This window comes from Cyanistes caeruleus, chromosome 2 (assembly GCF_971803275.1).
Source record: "Cyanistes caeruleus chromosome 2, bCyaCae1.hap1.1, whole genome shotgun sequence".
Classification (NCBI taxonomy): domain Eukaryota; kingdom Metazoa; phylum Chordata; class Aves; order Passeriformes; family Paridae; genus Cyanistes; species Cyanistes caeruleus.
Genome location: NC_141702.1, coordinates 25,031,573 through 25,048,835, shown reverse-complemented (window position 1 = coordinate 25,048,835; position 17,263 = coordinate 25,031,573). Strand labels below are relative to the sequence as shown.

General features: G+C 38.1%; 1 protein-coding gene across 28 annotated transcripts in view; it reads left to right on the top strand.

Moving 5' to 3' along the window:
* Positions 1–17,263, top strand: part of DST (dystonin) — a 283,922-nt gene that overhangs the window by 101,362 nt on the left and 165,297 nt on the right. For 17 of the 28 annotated variants that reach the window (XM_086876137.1, XM_086876130.1, XM_086876116.1 and 14 more), the window contains 3 exons: positions 62–151; positions 2,932–3,009; positions 5,304–5,396. In XM_086876137.1, the coding sequence (XP_086732263.1) occupies positions 62–151; positions 2,932–3,009; positions 5,304–5,396 (261 nt within the window). Of the gene's footprint in view, positions 1–61; positions 152–665; positions 765–2,931; positions 3,010–5,303; positions 5,397–9,799; positions 16,011–17,263 lie in introns of those variants that run through there. The other 11 variants (XM_086876114.1, XM_086876115.1, XM_086876124.1 and 8 more) reach the window with 3 other exon arrangements.

The window sequence follows — 17,263 nt, the reverse complement described above, 5'->3', positions numbered from 1 at the left end:
AATATGAATTCTCAGGTATAAACAGGGATCATATACTTATTTTTTACATTTATCTGTGCAGGTTCGAAAGCATGTGAATGACCTATATGAAGACCTAAGAGATGGACATAACTTAATCTCACTTCTAGAAGTCCTCTCTGGAGACACCTTGGTAAGCTTTTAGATCATAATACAATGGTTTCAGATTGTTAATTATGCATTTTCTCTGTATTGTGTATTGAGTGCTGTAGATTTCTTTGATATTTTCTGTAATCTGTGACCTGATACCAAGACACAATATTTCAGTTGGTAAATATGCTGGTGTGAATTCTGTGGGGGAGTGCAATCTGTTCTCTTCATTTCTTGTGGTTAGTGAGACTTCTTTCTTAATAGGGTAATGCACTATTTCTTCTGTTCTTTCCTTTTCTTTCTGATTTTTGTTTTAACAAGTATTGTATGCTTAATATCTTTTTGCATTTAAGGGAGTAACTTACAAATAACAAGGATCAAATGTCCCTGAAATTGTCTAACACACTCCTCAGGTGCCATTTCCTTTCTTTGTGAGCATTACTTCCCTTGCTTGGTATTTGTTCTCTTCATTATGTTCTTCTTTTCATGCTCTTCTTTTCATTTGTGGTCTGTCTTGTGTTTTTGCTGTCCTGTCTCCTGTCTGTTGTATTCATTAGCCAAGAGAGCGAGATTTTTTGAAGACCTTACGGTTGGTGAGTTCAACAGAAGCATGCGCAAATGAACAGCATGAGGATGTGGAGGATGAGGATAAGGGGGTAGGTGCCGACCCCCGTAACTGTACTAATGTAGTGTTTGAAGTGTGGTGTCTGCTAATGTAAATTCTTAGCTTGGTGTGCTGCAGTAGTGGGCTGTAGAAAGGACAAAAGAACTTCTGTTGATAAACCAGGATACGTGTGTTTATGGTTGGAGGTATGGTAAAGACAAATTTTTATTCAGAACAGCTAAAATGCAAATGTTCAAGATTTCTATTTGTTTTCTTTGATTAAACTGTACAAAACCATGGCACAAATGTATCCTGGACAACACTATCAAGAAGGTATAAAATAATTTTTTAAAATTATAGGGAAATACCGTAATTCTATTAAACTGACTTTTTTTTTAAAACTTGCAAACAGTATTGTCCATATACAAATAATTTAGACAAAGACTTCATCTTAGTGAAATCAATGGTACAAAATTGATTTGTCATAATTAGAAACAGCAGTTTACTATGTGCATGGTGTGTGTGCCATAATATTGGATAATATCTTGAATTAAGGTAATTCAGTGTGTAGACCTGTTTGTTAGAATTTACCATATATAGTAGTGATTTTTATCAAAGCAGGTAGATTAGAAGTTAAGCAACAGATTTGCGTTGTGGCTACTAAAACTACAGATAGTTTGCAGGGTTTATCTTTTTTGCATCAAATGCTGAATTATCTATTCTCTATATTTTGCCCATCCAGAAGGGAAATATCTACTCATGAAGTGTAAAATGTTGGGTGCTTGTTAGTCCAAGTGAGCTGTTTCATGCCTTTTTAGATCTTGCACTTTGGCATTTGCTAAAGCAACTTTCTGTCATAGGGCCCGAGTGCCTCCCTGGCCCCTGTGTGGTGTGCTGCAGTTGTGATTTCAGTGGAATTTGTGTGCTTTTTTTTTTCTGGAGTGCAGCATAAATGAAAATGCTGCATTGTTTTATAAAAAAATATTTCCCCTCTGAGATGCTAACTGTGTATTTTGGGATTTACTATGCCTTCTTTATTGTGGAAAACCAAGTTCCAGGTCTGCAATCCTTCATTCCATCCAAGGAAGCTACTTGACAGCAAGGGCTGTAATGCTTGACCCTGAGTTATTGGTGTGAGAAACAGGGGGCTAAATAGAAGATTCTGTAATGGAAATTAAAGTTTTTTTTTGTTTCAGTTTATGCTTCTTATTCAACTTCATTTTCCTATGTTTCTTTTTGGCAAGCATCTGATACTCCGTAGGGGGAAAAGAAAGGCAGTTGAGGAAGGCTTGAGTTTATCTGTGTGTTTCACAGTGATTGTCTGAGGAAATGCTCATATTCATGGCTGATCCCTAGCAATTATAGTCCGCTTCAGTTTATTGCTGTGAAAGTTTGTGAAAAATCTGAAATAAGGAAGAATAGAAGGACTTGGATATGATGTTGATGGTAGAAATTTAACTGCTTTCCCATGCTGATCTGTGACAGCTAAGTATGCGTTTTCTGTGTGATTCTTCTTGGTGATTTTACACTAACTGCATGCAGTTTTGCCATGTTTCCATTAACACACTGCTCATTTTTATTTTACAGTTTCTTTTTGATAGTTCTGACTTTGCTTTGAGGGGAGTGACTTGTTAGGTTTTTTAATGCTTTAAAGTTTTCTACCCAAGTCAAGAGTTTAAGCTTACACATGAGGACTGTTTATGTTATATTATTATGTTTGGATGAAGGTACTGTCTTTATTAGATGCTTTAAATAAATATGTATAGCTATCATAATGATTATGCAGTCATGCCATTAAGCCATGAAGTTCCATACAGAGGTAAGCTGGTAAGCTTTTCCATTACATTTTACTAGAACAATGTAAAGGTCCATGACATTACTTTTGTTTTGCTTAATATGCTGTCAATATTTTATAATAATGTATTTCAGTTTAGTTTAAGTAGGTAGTAGCCCTCTTGGCCTTAACAGTATTTTACAGGGAACAGGTATCAACTTGCATGGATCAAAGTTGCAGTTGGGGACCATTGATCTCTCTTGCCATCCACTGTACTAAAACGTAACTACAGTTAAAATAAGTAGTTAAAGCACACTTTTCCACCAAAGATACCGACTTCATTAAAGCTGTAGTGCTTCAATTGTTGTACATGGTATATTTAAATCAGGCTGTTTGTTTTTTTTTCTGATGAGAAGATCTCACAACTACTGTTTTCCACTTGTAGCCCCGAGAAAAAGGTCGGATGCGTTTTCACAGACTGCAGAACGTCCAAATTGCACTTGACTATTTGAAAAAGCGCCAGGTATGATGAAAATAATTTTTAAAAAAAGGACTAATGAAAATTTTGTCACCTATAGCTAATAAATAAAAAATTTCTCCTGCTTTGTCTGTTGTGCATGATCATGTATGTTCAGCTTTATGTCATGCTTGAGATGGTTAAGAGAGATGTGGGAAAGGTAATTTACACCACCCTTCCCTGTGCAATAACAACACATTTCATGTGCTATATGTTATTAAAGAGGAAAAAATTATGAGTGACATCCTTAGGAGCTGCTTATAGTAAATTTAACTCTTTCATGCTGCCCAGACACTAGCTGGTATGCAGTTTTGTTCACAATCTAATTTTTAGTGCAAAATGCCAATTCAAATATATTAGAATGGTGTATAGGAATTCCTTGTTTTGATTGTGTTTGTTTTAGGAAAACTTTCTCAAACTTTGATCCTGATTAAAACAAAACTGGTCTTCTTAGACCAATTAGAGAGGTGTCAGAGCCACCTGGGCACTGTGGAAGATTCAGGCTTGATTTCACATGTATCTCCTTTTAGCCAGACATTTGAAATCCCCACCGTTGCATTTCAGCTACTGTGAATTTCTTTCCACTTTTCAATATCTTTATATCAATATCTTTTAAATACCATAATTCTATTTCTAATTCTAATTCTTACAGAAGTCTTGATTTCTCCCTTTACAAAATGTCAATTAAAAAAAAAATACAAAACATGGGAGGAAAAACTGTTCCTCCCTATCCATCACATCCCAATGAATTGACACTGAAAATCGGCTTTCTGATTGGTTGATTAAAAAATAAAAATTGTTTTTGCTACTTCAAAGGTTTGAGAGAATATGAGGTGGAAACCATAAACAGAGACTTAGGTTTGTTATGAAACCAGATGTTGTTTTGCATTTTGAAATTTCAAACTTACTTTCGGGTCACTGAATGGTGTGTGTGCACTGAGAACTAAATCCTCCTTTGCCAAGTTCAAAGCAAACTTTTCCTGTTAACCTAAGTGAGCCAGTGAACCAGTACACTACAAAGTAAATGAATGGCTACTTGACAGTCACACTGGCATTTTTATGCAGCAGGACCTCAGGACTTGTGCTGCATTGTGCTTTATTTATGCATGGCAGAGTGAGTGTATTGAAATGCAGGAGGTGTAGAGCTGTGTCATCCTCACGTTTATGAACGTGCACGTGCTGCTGTTGATAGCGATCTGAGGATTTTTGTGCTCTCTTTAGCCTCACAGCTTTGTGAAGATGGCTGTATTCTAGTGTACAAAATGTTTGTAGGGCTTTGGTCTTGGCAAATTGTCAGTGGGGCTTGCAGCTGATTCAAGTTTCAGCCCTCTAAGAGGTGTTTCTGAATTGTATTTAGGAGTTTACTGTCTCAGGTTGGCTGTGTAACCTCCAAGTACAATGCTTTATTGTGATTGTAGGGCAGAGAGAGCCTATGTATTGATAATTTTGAAGCCTGACTTGAGAAATAAACAAACAACAAACTGTGGAATACACTGTCTTTCTTGCAGAGTATAGGTTGGTGCTTTTTTTCCCTCCAAATAGTTACATCTGCAGATCAAAAGAAGGACGTGCCTTTGCTTGTCCATTTGATAACATTGCTGAAAAGCATGTGCATGAAACTTTACTGATATAAGCATAAAGTGTCTTTTAGCTGAGTTGTCTTTAACTCCTATATGGATGCATAATACATAGAGAGAAATTAAATATATTAATAAAATTAAAGTAACGGAATTACAAAACTCACTGTGTGTTAGTTTATGGGAGTGTAATAACAGCAACTCTTGTTAAGCCATTGTTTACTTAAATGTGGTACTAAATTCCTAGTTTTATCAAGCCAGACGTGTGTTTCAGCAGGCCAGTTCTCCTGCTGCTGAATCCTTGTTTAAGCACAGGAAAGCGTGGGGTGGAAGAACAGCAGTGATAACTTCCCAGTGTCAGCACTGCCCTGGGACTGATACAGCAGCTACAGATCATTGTTTCATGTTATCCTGCCCTGCTCTGTCGTGCCTTCCCCTTTTGACAAAAGCTGAGGCAAAGTGTATTTGGCATGGGGAGCAGATCTACCAGCCTGCTGACAGCTGAGGAATTTCCTCATCCCAGTGTGAGTGGGAGAGGGCAATTCCTGGCAGGCTGCTTACAGGCAGAATGTAATTCCTTTCTGCTTTTGAGAATTAAAAAGCCCAGCAGAGTAGGCTCAGGAAGTGAGTAGTGCATTCTTTACAGTCATGCCTGTGTAATGCAATATGTATTTGTGGCACATTTATTTCAATTTTGCCTCTATTTTCTTTCTGTGATGGCAGGTGAAACTGGTTAACATCAGAAATGATGATATCACAGATGGGAATCCCAAATTGACTTTGGGGTTGATATGGACCATAATTTTGCACTTTCAGGTAAGCCTAGTTTTGCTTGACTGTATTTTTTTGGTATGATTCTTGCATAGTTGTGAGGAATGTCTACTTAGATGGGATTCCATAGATTTTATCTCTTCTTTAATGTGTTTCTGAAGGTTTTGCTGATGTATCGTATTTCGTGATGTAAACTGAATCTCAAGATTTTATTTGCTAATTTCCTGTCTGTGGAGTCAAAGCAAAATATATTCAGTTTTGAACATCATTGAAGACAGTAACTGATGTATTCCTGCCAGCATTTGGACATATCATTCCTGTTTTATTCTACAGACTTCTTCTGATGAGTATTGAAATATATTGAAAAGTTTTGAATATTTTTTTTCATTCAGGATCTGCTGCTATGAGTATTTTAGCAAGCTGTACTCTCAGCCTCTTCAGTAGTTCCTCCCATGTCAGCATTTGTTTCCAGCCCCAGCGATGGTGGCATGGGTCACACTAGGTGGCACTCTGGTTGTTGTACACTGGAGGGATTGTGTACAGTATAATGCAGCCTTACAGTGTGTGGTGTTAAATTGCTCCTCAAAAGGAGGCTTGCATAATGGCCCTGGCTGCAGATGATGTAATTCAGATGACAGATAATTCCCATTTAGTGACTGCAGCATTGTTAGTGATGAACTCCCTGCTGTGCAGACATTTTAAATGATCAGAAATTTGCAAGATCACACAGAAGAAACATGGTTCACTTATGAGTCTTCCACACTGGATTTATGACTGAAAAAAAATTCTTAAAAAAACCCCAGAAAGGCTTCTAGGACCTATTGTGCCCTTCTGGAAATCCTAATGAGAAGCAAAGACATGAATAGGGCCAGTGGTACCTGCATAAAAAAGGGTGCACATCTTAGCCCAGACCAGCACACAGAATAAAGGACAAACCACTGGCAAGGACCTGGAGTTCCCTCAGCTCCCCTTGTCACATCAGTCTTTGCTCCCATATGGTTATATTGAGAAAAAATATCTAGGTTTAAGTATATTTAAGCATGACCTACAGAATTAGGCTGTGATTGAAAGTTACTCTATTTTAAGAAATAAAGATTATTAATGACTGGAACGATGCAAGCTGTTAGTGGAAGTTAAACCTTTACTTGATGTGTACTTGTTTCTGAACCTGATTATTAGGATTTTGCAGAATGAAATTGTTAGTTTTTCTCATTAGATGAAGCACAGGATATCTGGCACAATTTTATGTGCTTGTAAAATGTGATGAATGTTAGTGCTACCAGTTGTAAGGAATGGAAAGGAAAACCAATTTATACTGGTGTTGGCAAGGATTTTCCCCTGTAGGGTAGTCAGCTCCATTTGAAATATGTTGAAGCATTTAAATTGTATCCAAAACACACTTCACTGTGTCCTAACCCAAGTAACTACCAACCAAATGTCTGCAAGCACAATTCAGATCTTGTAGATCTGTCAGGGTAGAATATTTCAGTTGGAAGGCATGTACAACACTCATCTAGTGGGACTGCCTGACCAATTCAGGACTGACTGAAAGTTCAAGCATGCTCCTTAAGGCATTCTCCAAACACATCAGTGTCAAACACTGACAGGCTTGGGGCATTGACCACCTGTATAGGAAGCCTGTTACAATGTCTGACCACCCTCAAGAAAGATAAATGCTTCCTGATGTCAAATCTATACCACCCCAGCACAGTTTTGAAGTATTCCTATGATACTTCATATCATAAGTAATATGGTATCATATCACCATATACTTATTACCAATACTTATCACTGGATAAGTAGTCCAGTGATACCTGGGAGAAGAGAATCAGAATGGTTTTGATGGAAGGGGACCTTGAGAATTACCTCATTGCAGCCCCCCTGCTTGGGGGAGGGACACCTTCAATTAGACCAGGTTGCTTAGAAACCCCATCCAACCTGGCCTTGAACACTCCCAGGAATGGGGCACCCTAACATTCCCAGGACTGGGGCATCCTAACATCTTCCCTGGGATCTGTTCCATGATCTTCCCAGGCACAGAGGAGAGGCTGACAGGTCGGTAGTTCCCCACATTGTCTTTTCTTCCATTCTAAAGATAGGTTCTCTTTTAAAGAGCTCAATGCTCCCTCTAGTTCCCTGTGGAGCAGTGAGGTGACTCTTCAGCCTCCCTTTCTCCATACTAGACAGACTCAAAGTCCTGAGGTGCTCCTTTGAAGACATGCTTTAAGACATCCCTGCCACCAGCTTTGGTGTCCTTTCCTGGACAGATTTAAGGACCTTAATACACTTCTTAAACTGTGGAGACCAGAACTGCACACTCAGTTCTCAGGGTGAGGCTGCACCAACACTGAGTACAGCATGGTACAGCTTCTCCCTACTGGCTGTTTGGTGTGGGCCGTATTTGGTGCCCCCCCAGTATGGGGTTTGCCATCTTGATGGCCTTCTTTTTCAAAACAATATCTTAAAAAATGTGTGAAAGAAGTAATTTTGAGGATGACTGCTGGTGTTTGACCAAATATTAATATTTAGTATTTAGTAAATAAGAAAATATTTAGCCTCTTTAGTAAATATGTAGTAACTGAAGACCAGGATGTTTAAAAAAATATATTATTTTCATTACTAATAGCTGCAATTTACCTACACTTAATGCAGAAGGGATTTGTAAAATGGTGTAAGACTCACACCATGCACTAGTCTGTGCTTGCATGACATTTCCTGCTATGCCACTTCCTTTGAAGAATACGGCAATTCGGTGTCTTTGTCACCCACATATGGCCACTTCGGGTTCAGAACGTGAAGTTCAGAAGGATGTACATGCCTTGGGTTAGACAGTACATGCTACAACCCCAGGTTGTTATTTTTTTTCTTCACTTAGATTTAAAATGAGGGGAAAATCTGAACAGAAAAGTGTACCAGTGGAGTGTTCACCAGGGGATAAAGCTTTGTGATAATAAGTGTGTTCGATATGCAGTAGTTCAATAATTAATGGGAAAGTTGTGATTAGATTCAGTTTGAAGTTAAGACACCTAAATCCATGTGCTTATGAGGAGCTATGTTCCTATGCAATTGTCTAAATTGTCCCTTTAATCTGATAATCGGAAGGATTGAGGTTTAGTCTATTATGGTTAGCACAGCCTAGACAGTGAGTCAACTAACTAGCTACTAGAGATTCACTCCACTCAGCTAGACATAAACATCTGTGTTGGTGGAGATTTGTGAGATGCCATGTGAGCATGAGAAGCATGACATGGGTCTTATGGGAAATGCACTCTCATCTGGGAAGAGACAGATCAGCCAGGATAAACTGCTTCTTAAATGCTGGTAAACACGTTTAGCAGTAGATTTGGGGCGTGGAGGGCTAGGCAATACAGAGGGTGAAGCTGATGGAGTAATTCAGATTGCTCCAAGGAGATGCCTGGAGCCCCTGTGGAGTTACTCACTTGTTCAGCATAGTTGCTGTGTGTGTTCTGAGATGACACTTCATATGCAGTGGGAAGCAGGTTTTCTTAGTCTTGTGGTGTAAATGTTATCTCCATATGGATATCTCAGGTATTTTAAAGTGTCTCAAGTATTCTAGGTGGTCAATTGACTTTCTTATCTCTCTGCTTCAGGATGTGAAAGGTTACTGTTGATTGAATTACACAACTAGTATAGGGCTTTTGATTCAGTCTCCTAAGGACAGGTGGCATTTGAGTGATATCTGAGATGTCCTAGAGTATGTACGACATACGTGTGGAGTCCTCTGATGAGACACCAGACATGTGAAAGTCTCATGATCTTCTGGACCTGCAGCTGGAGGCCAGTTGAGGTGTTGCAGGGTATCTCAAAGAGCTCCAGAAGCCCATGTTGAGGAAACTGAATCCTGCCCCCACTGCCTAAAGTGAACTTTTGAAAACCTAGCCAGTGTGTAAACATGAGTATCTAGAGACCTAAGTGTGGGGGTCTTTTAACCTGAATTACCCCTTAATTTTCCCAGCATTTGCAGAACTAGTTAATTTCTAAGTGAGCATAAGAAGCTGTTTGCTGTGTGATGTTACTGGCTCTGCTACACATCAATTATGTGTATTCTAGTAACACTGCAATCTGGGAAGTAGTCAAGATGCCAGAAATTTTCTTTTGGTGTTGATTGTGGATTATTGTTTTTCTGAGTCATGGTCCTTATCTGGAGGGTATTATTTACTCAAAATAGAAAATCCCTCTGATTATTGGAATGATTTAGGGGAAAGACATGATGAAAAAAATAAAAGATAATACACATTTGAGGATTATGTTTCTCTTGCATCTGAATTACATCTAGAGATGGTTATGTCTTTGTGAATTGGTATGCATAACTAGATAAATACAAATGTTATTCTAAGTTACAGCACTGGCTTCTGCAGCTGCACAAGTATCCATTCTTCTGTGTCCCAGGTAATTACATAAGAGATACTGAAAAGCTGGAATGGGAAATCTGGTGGATTATTAAACTGAGTATGTAAGAAAATAATTTGCTCTGTGGGTATTGAGAAACTCCAGTGCGTGTATGTTACTAGGATTTATGCAAGCTTTCAATGTACGCATTTCACATGCTTTTAATAGTAGGTGGCTTAGTTTAAATTCAGTTTCATAATGTAATAGCTGCTATAAGTTATTTTCCTGGCACCTGCAGAACATGCTAAATCAGATTATACTATTTTGTATAATCATAGGCTGTATGTATAAATATCCAAATTAATACTTTAATGGACTCCTTCTTCAACATCCAGTACATTTTCACTGACAACGTTGGAGATGAGCAACTATAAATGAAAGCAGCATTTGTCTTCATAAAGTCATCACAATTTTAGTAAGATTTAAATTCTGTGAAAACTTGTGATAATTTCTTTTCAAACTACTGCAGGCATTCTTTAAAAAATGTTAAATGTTTAAAATCACTTGCAGTTGGTTGAAAAAAGTATGTTGAAGTAAAGAAAAACTTTAAACTTCCATCTAGCTAAAAGTAGGCCTTTGTGAACTCAGACCTTAAAAATTTCAGAAAGTTCTAAGTAATGACTCAATAGACTTCTTCTATTTCAGTTTTTCATTTTTCAGCTCAGGAACTGACATTAAACACTTTTCCTTCCACTCTCCCCTGCTCTTTGCTGTCAGACCTCTGCAGGATGCTGCTTTCCAAGGTTCTGGTCAGTGATGATTTTGTTGAGATCTTACAGTACCATCCAGCCCTCTCCAGCCAGATGGGCACTTTCTCTCAGGCACCTGTAGCCTCTTTACATTTCTCTTTCCAGCCAGCAAATGCTCTTTTGTTTTTAGCTGCTGACTCCTCATAAACCTTTAAGAGGAAATCCCTTTGGATTACTCTTCCCCCAAGCAGCCTATAGACTGTTCATTTGATCCAGCATCAGCAGTTAAACTTTTACCAGTGCTGGTGGAAAGGTGAGACAAGTGGATTTGTAAGGCTGTGGCCTTCATACAGGGCAGCCAGAGGAGGAGGCAGCTCAGCCTCCTACTGAAATTTACCATTTCAGTAAATGATGTGCAGAAGACAGAGGGATGTCCCACGGTAGGGTCACCATTCAGTAGATGTGCTGCCTGCTTTCCTGAGGTGGCCATGAGAGATCAGGAGAGCTGGGTCTGGCCTTCAGTCACTTCTCCAGGCAACCATTCCTGGTGCTGCCTGAGCTGTGTGCCTTGCAGTCCAAGGGTTGAAATTTACTCTGCTTTGAAATAACCAGAACGTTTCAAGGTCTGATCTTCAAGATTTAAAAATGGAACTCTGTGGCCAGTTTTCCCATCTGTGACTGTATGTGATTGCAGGATGAAGTGTATTCCATGTGGTAGCTGCATTGTCTGTCATTACCCAGTGCAGCAGCATTACCTGCCCTTCAGCATGTTAGGATATACTTCTGTGATATTTTATTTCTCAGCTGAACTCCTAGTTGTTTCTTCTGGAATTCTTCAGTGATTCGTAAAAAGAATAGTAAAATTCCTAAGTCTTAGGTAAGAAAATGAGCGTAGAATTCTTGAAATTTCTGGAACTCATCTGAATCATATAAAGGGGGAGAAAAGCATGAAGTCTCTGTCATTAATGTCATGAAACCACCAATAAGGAGTAAATTCCTCTTTTTGTAACCATCTCTTGGTATATAAAACCTCTTCTATTGATGGTTGTGACTTTGTAGTTGAACACCTCTTTGAGAGTTTGAGGAGTGGTTGCCAGTACAGCTCAAACAGCTCCAAACCTTTTGTTTGTGCTGGCAAGTATTTGTTTTTATCCCTGTTTTCTATCTTGTGCTACTTTAATTTTCACTTTCTCTTTGGCTTATGTTTATCTCTCTGTTATTCTGCATGTGACCTTAGGGCTGTGCAACAAAATGCTTGCTGGTTATCTGGTATGCTGTTTTAGTACTGTGAAATGACACGTCCCATTTGTGCTAAATGCTCCATTACTTCTGCTGTGTTGTATAAACACACAAAAAAGTAGGGGAAAGGGATCTTAGATCCAGGAGTATCTGAAATGCTTTACTAGTAGGGTTTTGAAAAAAGATCCCTGGCATGGTTTGGTTAGCAAAGTAGAATAGCTTCTCCTGTACAATGATTACTAGCCATATGAGATGAATGATAGAGCATAAATTAGCAGTGTAAATAGGGTGAATGATATTATCATTTTTCAGACTAACAAATACACAGATATTAAACAACATTGCCATTTTAATATTATGCACCTGTCCTATGTTAAGAAATTAATCCCAGTCACAGACATGCTTGACAAATTACAGAAATCTCTGGTTAAATGCAAACCCATACAAATCTGTGTGAGCTATTTAATGTTTCAGTGTTAATAATTTGTTTACCATATCTTAACCTCTTGTTTGTGATTAAGCAGCAGCCTCTAACACAGGTCAAATTGCACACAAGTGTTGGTCTAATCCTTTATTCGTGTTATACTTATTAAGGGTTTTTGTGCCAGAAAAAGTCTGTTGTTGATCTCCCCATGAAACTTTGCAGCATTGGTGGGTATAAATTTACACATTTTGTTTAAAAAAATATCCCCTCACAAGAAGCTGTAACTGCAGTGAGGTCTCCTCTCAGTCTCCTTCAGGCTGAGCAGACCAAAAGACCTCAGCTGCTCCTCCCAAGGCTTCCCCTCCAGACCCTTCACCATCCTTGTGGCTCTCTTCTAGGACTAGCTGCAGTTACAGCAGGTGAATTTGGGTAAATTGACCTGGAATAGAGAGAAGACTGCTGGGAACACTGATCTTGTAACCAGTGCTTTAGAATTGATTCTTGTATTTCTGCTGTCTTTTTTTTTTTTTTTTTTACTCTACTTCAGCAGCACCTGATTTTTGAAAAATTGAGTTACTCTTAAGAAAAATAATCAATATTTAAAGTATGAATGAGAGAGGATGTGCAAGGCACTCTGTAAATTACTGGTTGCATTACAAAATGTAATTGTCAGCTGTAGAATAACAATAATATATTTCATCTAACCTATCTTGAATTAGATATCATTTTACATTTTTGTGACAGTCGGTGTGCCACTGAATCTACAGGAATTTGGACATAACAGTGTAGTTTAGGGACATTTTCTGTTTGACAGGAGGTGGTATCATGGTGACTGTTAAACAAATGTGAACAGTTTAAAGGAAATACATATCAAATCACACTCCAGTAAAGCTCAGTAAAATAATCTAATATAATACTGTTTAGAAATTTTGATATCCACATGTATTAATTAAAAAATGTACTTGCACTGAAAATTTAAATTTGTGGTATTTTTAAGGAAATTCTTACCCCCTGTGAAATCTGTGGAGGAAGAATAACATTAGCAGTGTACTAGTGGTAGGTTACATTAATACATCTTGAATTAGACAGTGTGAAGATTTGCAGTTGTCCATTCAAATGTTGGACACTTGTCTTTCATATTTTACATAATTTCTGCTTTATCAAGGTAATATTTTTAATATATATTTTAAAACTATTATACTACAATCTCTTTAACCTTATATTATTACTAGGTATCTTGTTGTTAAACCAGGAACTGTATCTGTGTGAAATGAAATCAGCCTTGGCCCATGGCACTGTAAAGTCCTGAATAGTCTTTTCTGGTGAGAGAGAAGAAAGAGAAGTATGTATTTAGATGTAAAAGCTGTTTCTTTGTACAAACACAGGGATGTAATTTAGAAAGATTTTATTTTTTTTTTAAATGTGTTTTTCTATTAATAAAGGTCAGAATCCAACACAGACCCATGTGGAATTGTGCTTTAAATTAGTAAGTCCTCTGGTCTTAGCTAAAAGTCACTTTTCTAATGTAATTTTTCTAAATGGACTAGGATATAACTTTTTAATGAGGGAAAGAGAGAAAATGTCACAAGTGCACCTGTATGTTGAGCATGCTACAAATGCAAATACAAATTGAGGCTTTGAAAAAGTGTAGTCAGTCATAGAACAAATCTCTCCTTTGGAAAGAAACAGGTTAGCATTGTGCCTGTACACAGCTGCCCATCTGTCACAGTATTCTGTGGTGTTACAATATAGAATTTTCTAAGCTTTACTGTCAAATTTTACCACAGTACCCTGAGAGTAGTCAACAGTGAGCAAGTGTATCCTTGGAAATTCTTTGGAGGCTTATCCTAGATCTTTGTTGTATTATGCATTCTAGATCATGTCAGCAAAATGTGGAATACTTCAGTGGAACTGGCCTCTGGGAAAAAAGTCTCTGGGTCTCATTATTGCAATTCCTTTTCAAATAGGCAAGGGAAAGTCAGTGGTAACACCTGATAGTGCCTGGCAAGTCACTCTGTAGTTCTTTCTCAGTGTGAGAAACCATACACATCTGTCCTTGACAACATCTGATGGTTTTAGTAGATTTCACATATCCATGACAAAAACAAAGAGGAAAGTTAAGAAGATTTTTCCAAAGTATACTAGAGGTTAGACTTGCTTGCATTTAGAAAGTATATATTTCTACTTAGTTTTAGGTTTAGTTGGATGCTTCTGTGATCTTATGCTCAGAGCCACATGGAAATGTTTTACAGGAGCATGGGAGGAGGCTAAAGCTCCATTTCTATTAACAGTAATCTTAAGGTCGATTTTCTAGATAGATTGGCTTTTGTGATTTGTTCCACTTTTATCTGCCAGAAGGTTTGACTCTGCTGCAAAGTTTCAGCCCCGATACACAGTGTCACTGCCCTGACAAAGCTGTTGTGCTTTTATGATGGCAATGAAGCAGCAGGTTATTTATAGCTGACAAATCTGTGAAAAGTCACATTAGCCACTATGAAAACTCCAGATACAAATAAAAACTTGACCCCCAGCAAGCTGTCAGAGCAATTTCTGATCCTTTAGTTTAATCTTCCCATTTGTGGATCATTGGATGGGTAATAAAAACATATGAAGTACAAAACAAGTCTGCTGACTAAACCCCTGGTATTTACTGTGCCGCTTACTTTTGGATTTGGAGTGTAGCTAATAGTTTCAAAGGTTGCTACATATTTTTCTACTTTATCTTGCTCAAGTTACGAAGTGAAACGGGAAGTTAAAATGCATGTGAGAAATTTCTATTGCTCATAAATGCTATGTCATCTCTGTGAAAGGCAATCAGCATTACAGCCCAACGCTGGAACAGTGATGTTTATTTAAGAGGATTGGTGGCCAGAAATAAGCCACAGTGTCTAATCAGACACAGGCCCTGCCTGGGCACTGAGCCACAGCGTTTATTGCGTGTGCATTTCTCATAAGCAAAATGGCTACGTACTGAGGCGGGTGGATGTGAGGTCTGGAGGAAATTACGGTGGAAACGGCAGTTCTTACATTTCTGAGGAGGATTTAAGTGTCTATAGATACACGGGAATGAGTGAAACAGTGTGGCTGTGAGTTACAGACTGCCAAATGGGGAATGTCTGTGGATGTGTGAGGGCTGAAAAGGAAGAACAGTGTTTAGATCCTGCCAAAGCTCCCTTAAGTCCAGATAAACATTCCCCTGGAAGAAAATATTTCAGAAGAAAGAGGAGAAAGAAATCAACTGAGGAGGGATCAGATTCAGTGCACGTTAAAGAAAATGAAGAAAAAAGACCGTATGAAGTGGAGATTTCAGAAAACATCGAGATTCATCCCAAGGGTGTGGGATTGGCCGACTTCTTCCCCGGGAGAGTGACAGTGGCTGGCAATGCTCTGCCTGTGAGTACAGACCTTTCAGTTGAAATTGCTAAAGCAGAAGTTTTCTCGGGCAAAGCAAAAAGTGATTCTCTTTGTGGGGAGAGCTTTCATGGTGATAGTCAGAGGCTCACCAAGTCTGATGAAACAGACACATGGTTAAAGGAGCAAGACAAGAGCAATTCAGAGAAACACTGTGCATGGAAAATTAAATGCTCACAGGATCTTAACAGTAGAGAATTAGCATTCCTGAAGAAGTCCAGTGGTCTTTGTTATAGAAAAGGAGCTACTTTGGATTCTGCTGTCCACATTTTAGGCAGACAACATGAAGAAACTGAGTTGAACAAAACTTCTTGCAGAGTCATTGAAAATGTTTCAGACAGCAGTAAATCTGAAAAGTTGTATTACTTTCTTTCTGAAAGCAAAAGTGATCCGTTACGTGAACAAAAGAGGTTCTATCCTGATGCTGTACTTTCCCATTTGCCAAAAGAAAAGGCATTATTTAGCATTGCACCAAACAGGAGCAAGGTAAATATTTTGATACAGTACATTATCTTTGAAAGTTAGCTTAGAATAAGTATTTGAATAACAATTTATCTATGACAAAAATATCTTCACTTTGTTGTGTATAAACCTTTTACTGTGCTATGCTATTACAGATATTTGTAGGACAGAACATTTCATTTGATCTTTTTCAAAGGCTATGTAATAACTCTCTACTTTAGGAGTATTGATATATTCTCATGCTATTTTTCTCTCTGTGGTTTGATATGCTTCCCAATTTAGGAAAGAGATTTTCATGTTAAAATGTTGCTAGAAGGTGGAGTGAATTTTAGAGTTCACATTCAGTATCTGCAGTAAATTTTCTTAACATCACTTTATGGTCTTGTAATTCCTTTGGGTCTTGTATCAAGGAAAGGAATACTTTTCATTCTCTTCTGTTATGGCCAGTAGGAACTGAAGAATGACAGAGTTATGTAGGCAGCTTGAAATAGAACAAGTGCCCATTAATCATGTTAATAGCACTCTACACTTCTTTTAAAGGATCTTTTCTCCCAAACTGTCTAGATGACCTATTAACATCAATTATTGAAATTCCATCTTCCTCTGAGGGTTGGATTATTTTATTTTTACAATAAAAGAAAACAAAATGCAATCTTAGTTGCAGAATATCTGAAGGAAAGCAAATTTTTGGTAACCACGCTTAACAGTTCAATCCATATTTCCAGTTTTGCCCCACCCATCTTCAGGACAACTGAAATCTGTACGTGTGAGTCAAATGCTGATACTAGGATCTGGTCCAAAACTGATTCCCCTTGCTCAGTGGGGACATCTGAGCTTTCAGTTGAGTGAGCAGAGGGAATGGGCATATGCCAAAGGCATTCTTTCCAGCAAAGAGCTAAGTTAATGTCTTTTGCTTATATAATTTATTTTTCTAACAGGAATCCAAAAATTCCTTTGTCTGAGCTTAGTTTTTTAAACATAGGTAACACACCCATTTACAACATGAAGTACACAATAATACGAATAACCTCCTAATACACACAGAGATCTTTGCCCTCTTAATCTTAGCTGAAATTCAGGAACAGCTTAGGAATGTTCTTTGATTTGTACAACACGTCACTGCTGAGTAAGAGGGTGTGAGGCCTTGTTTGTTGAGCTAAGCATGGCTGCTTTTTCCTGCATAATGGAAATAATACAGCTTCTAATACTGCTGCACTTACTACTCCAGCTTAGTTTGTATCTCTTGTTACCACAGAGGAAGGGAGAAAAAGAAGATT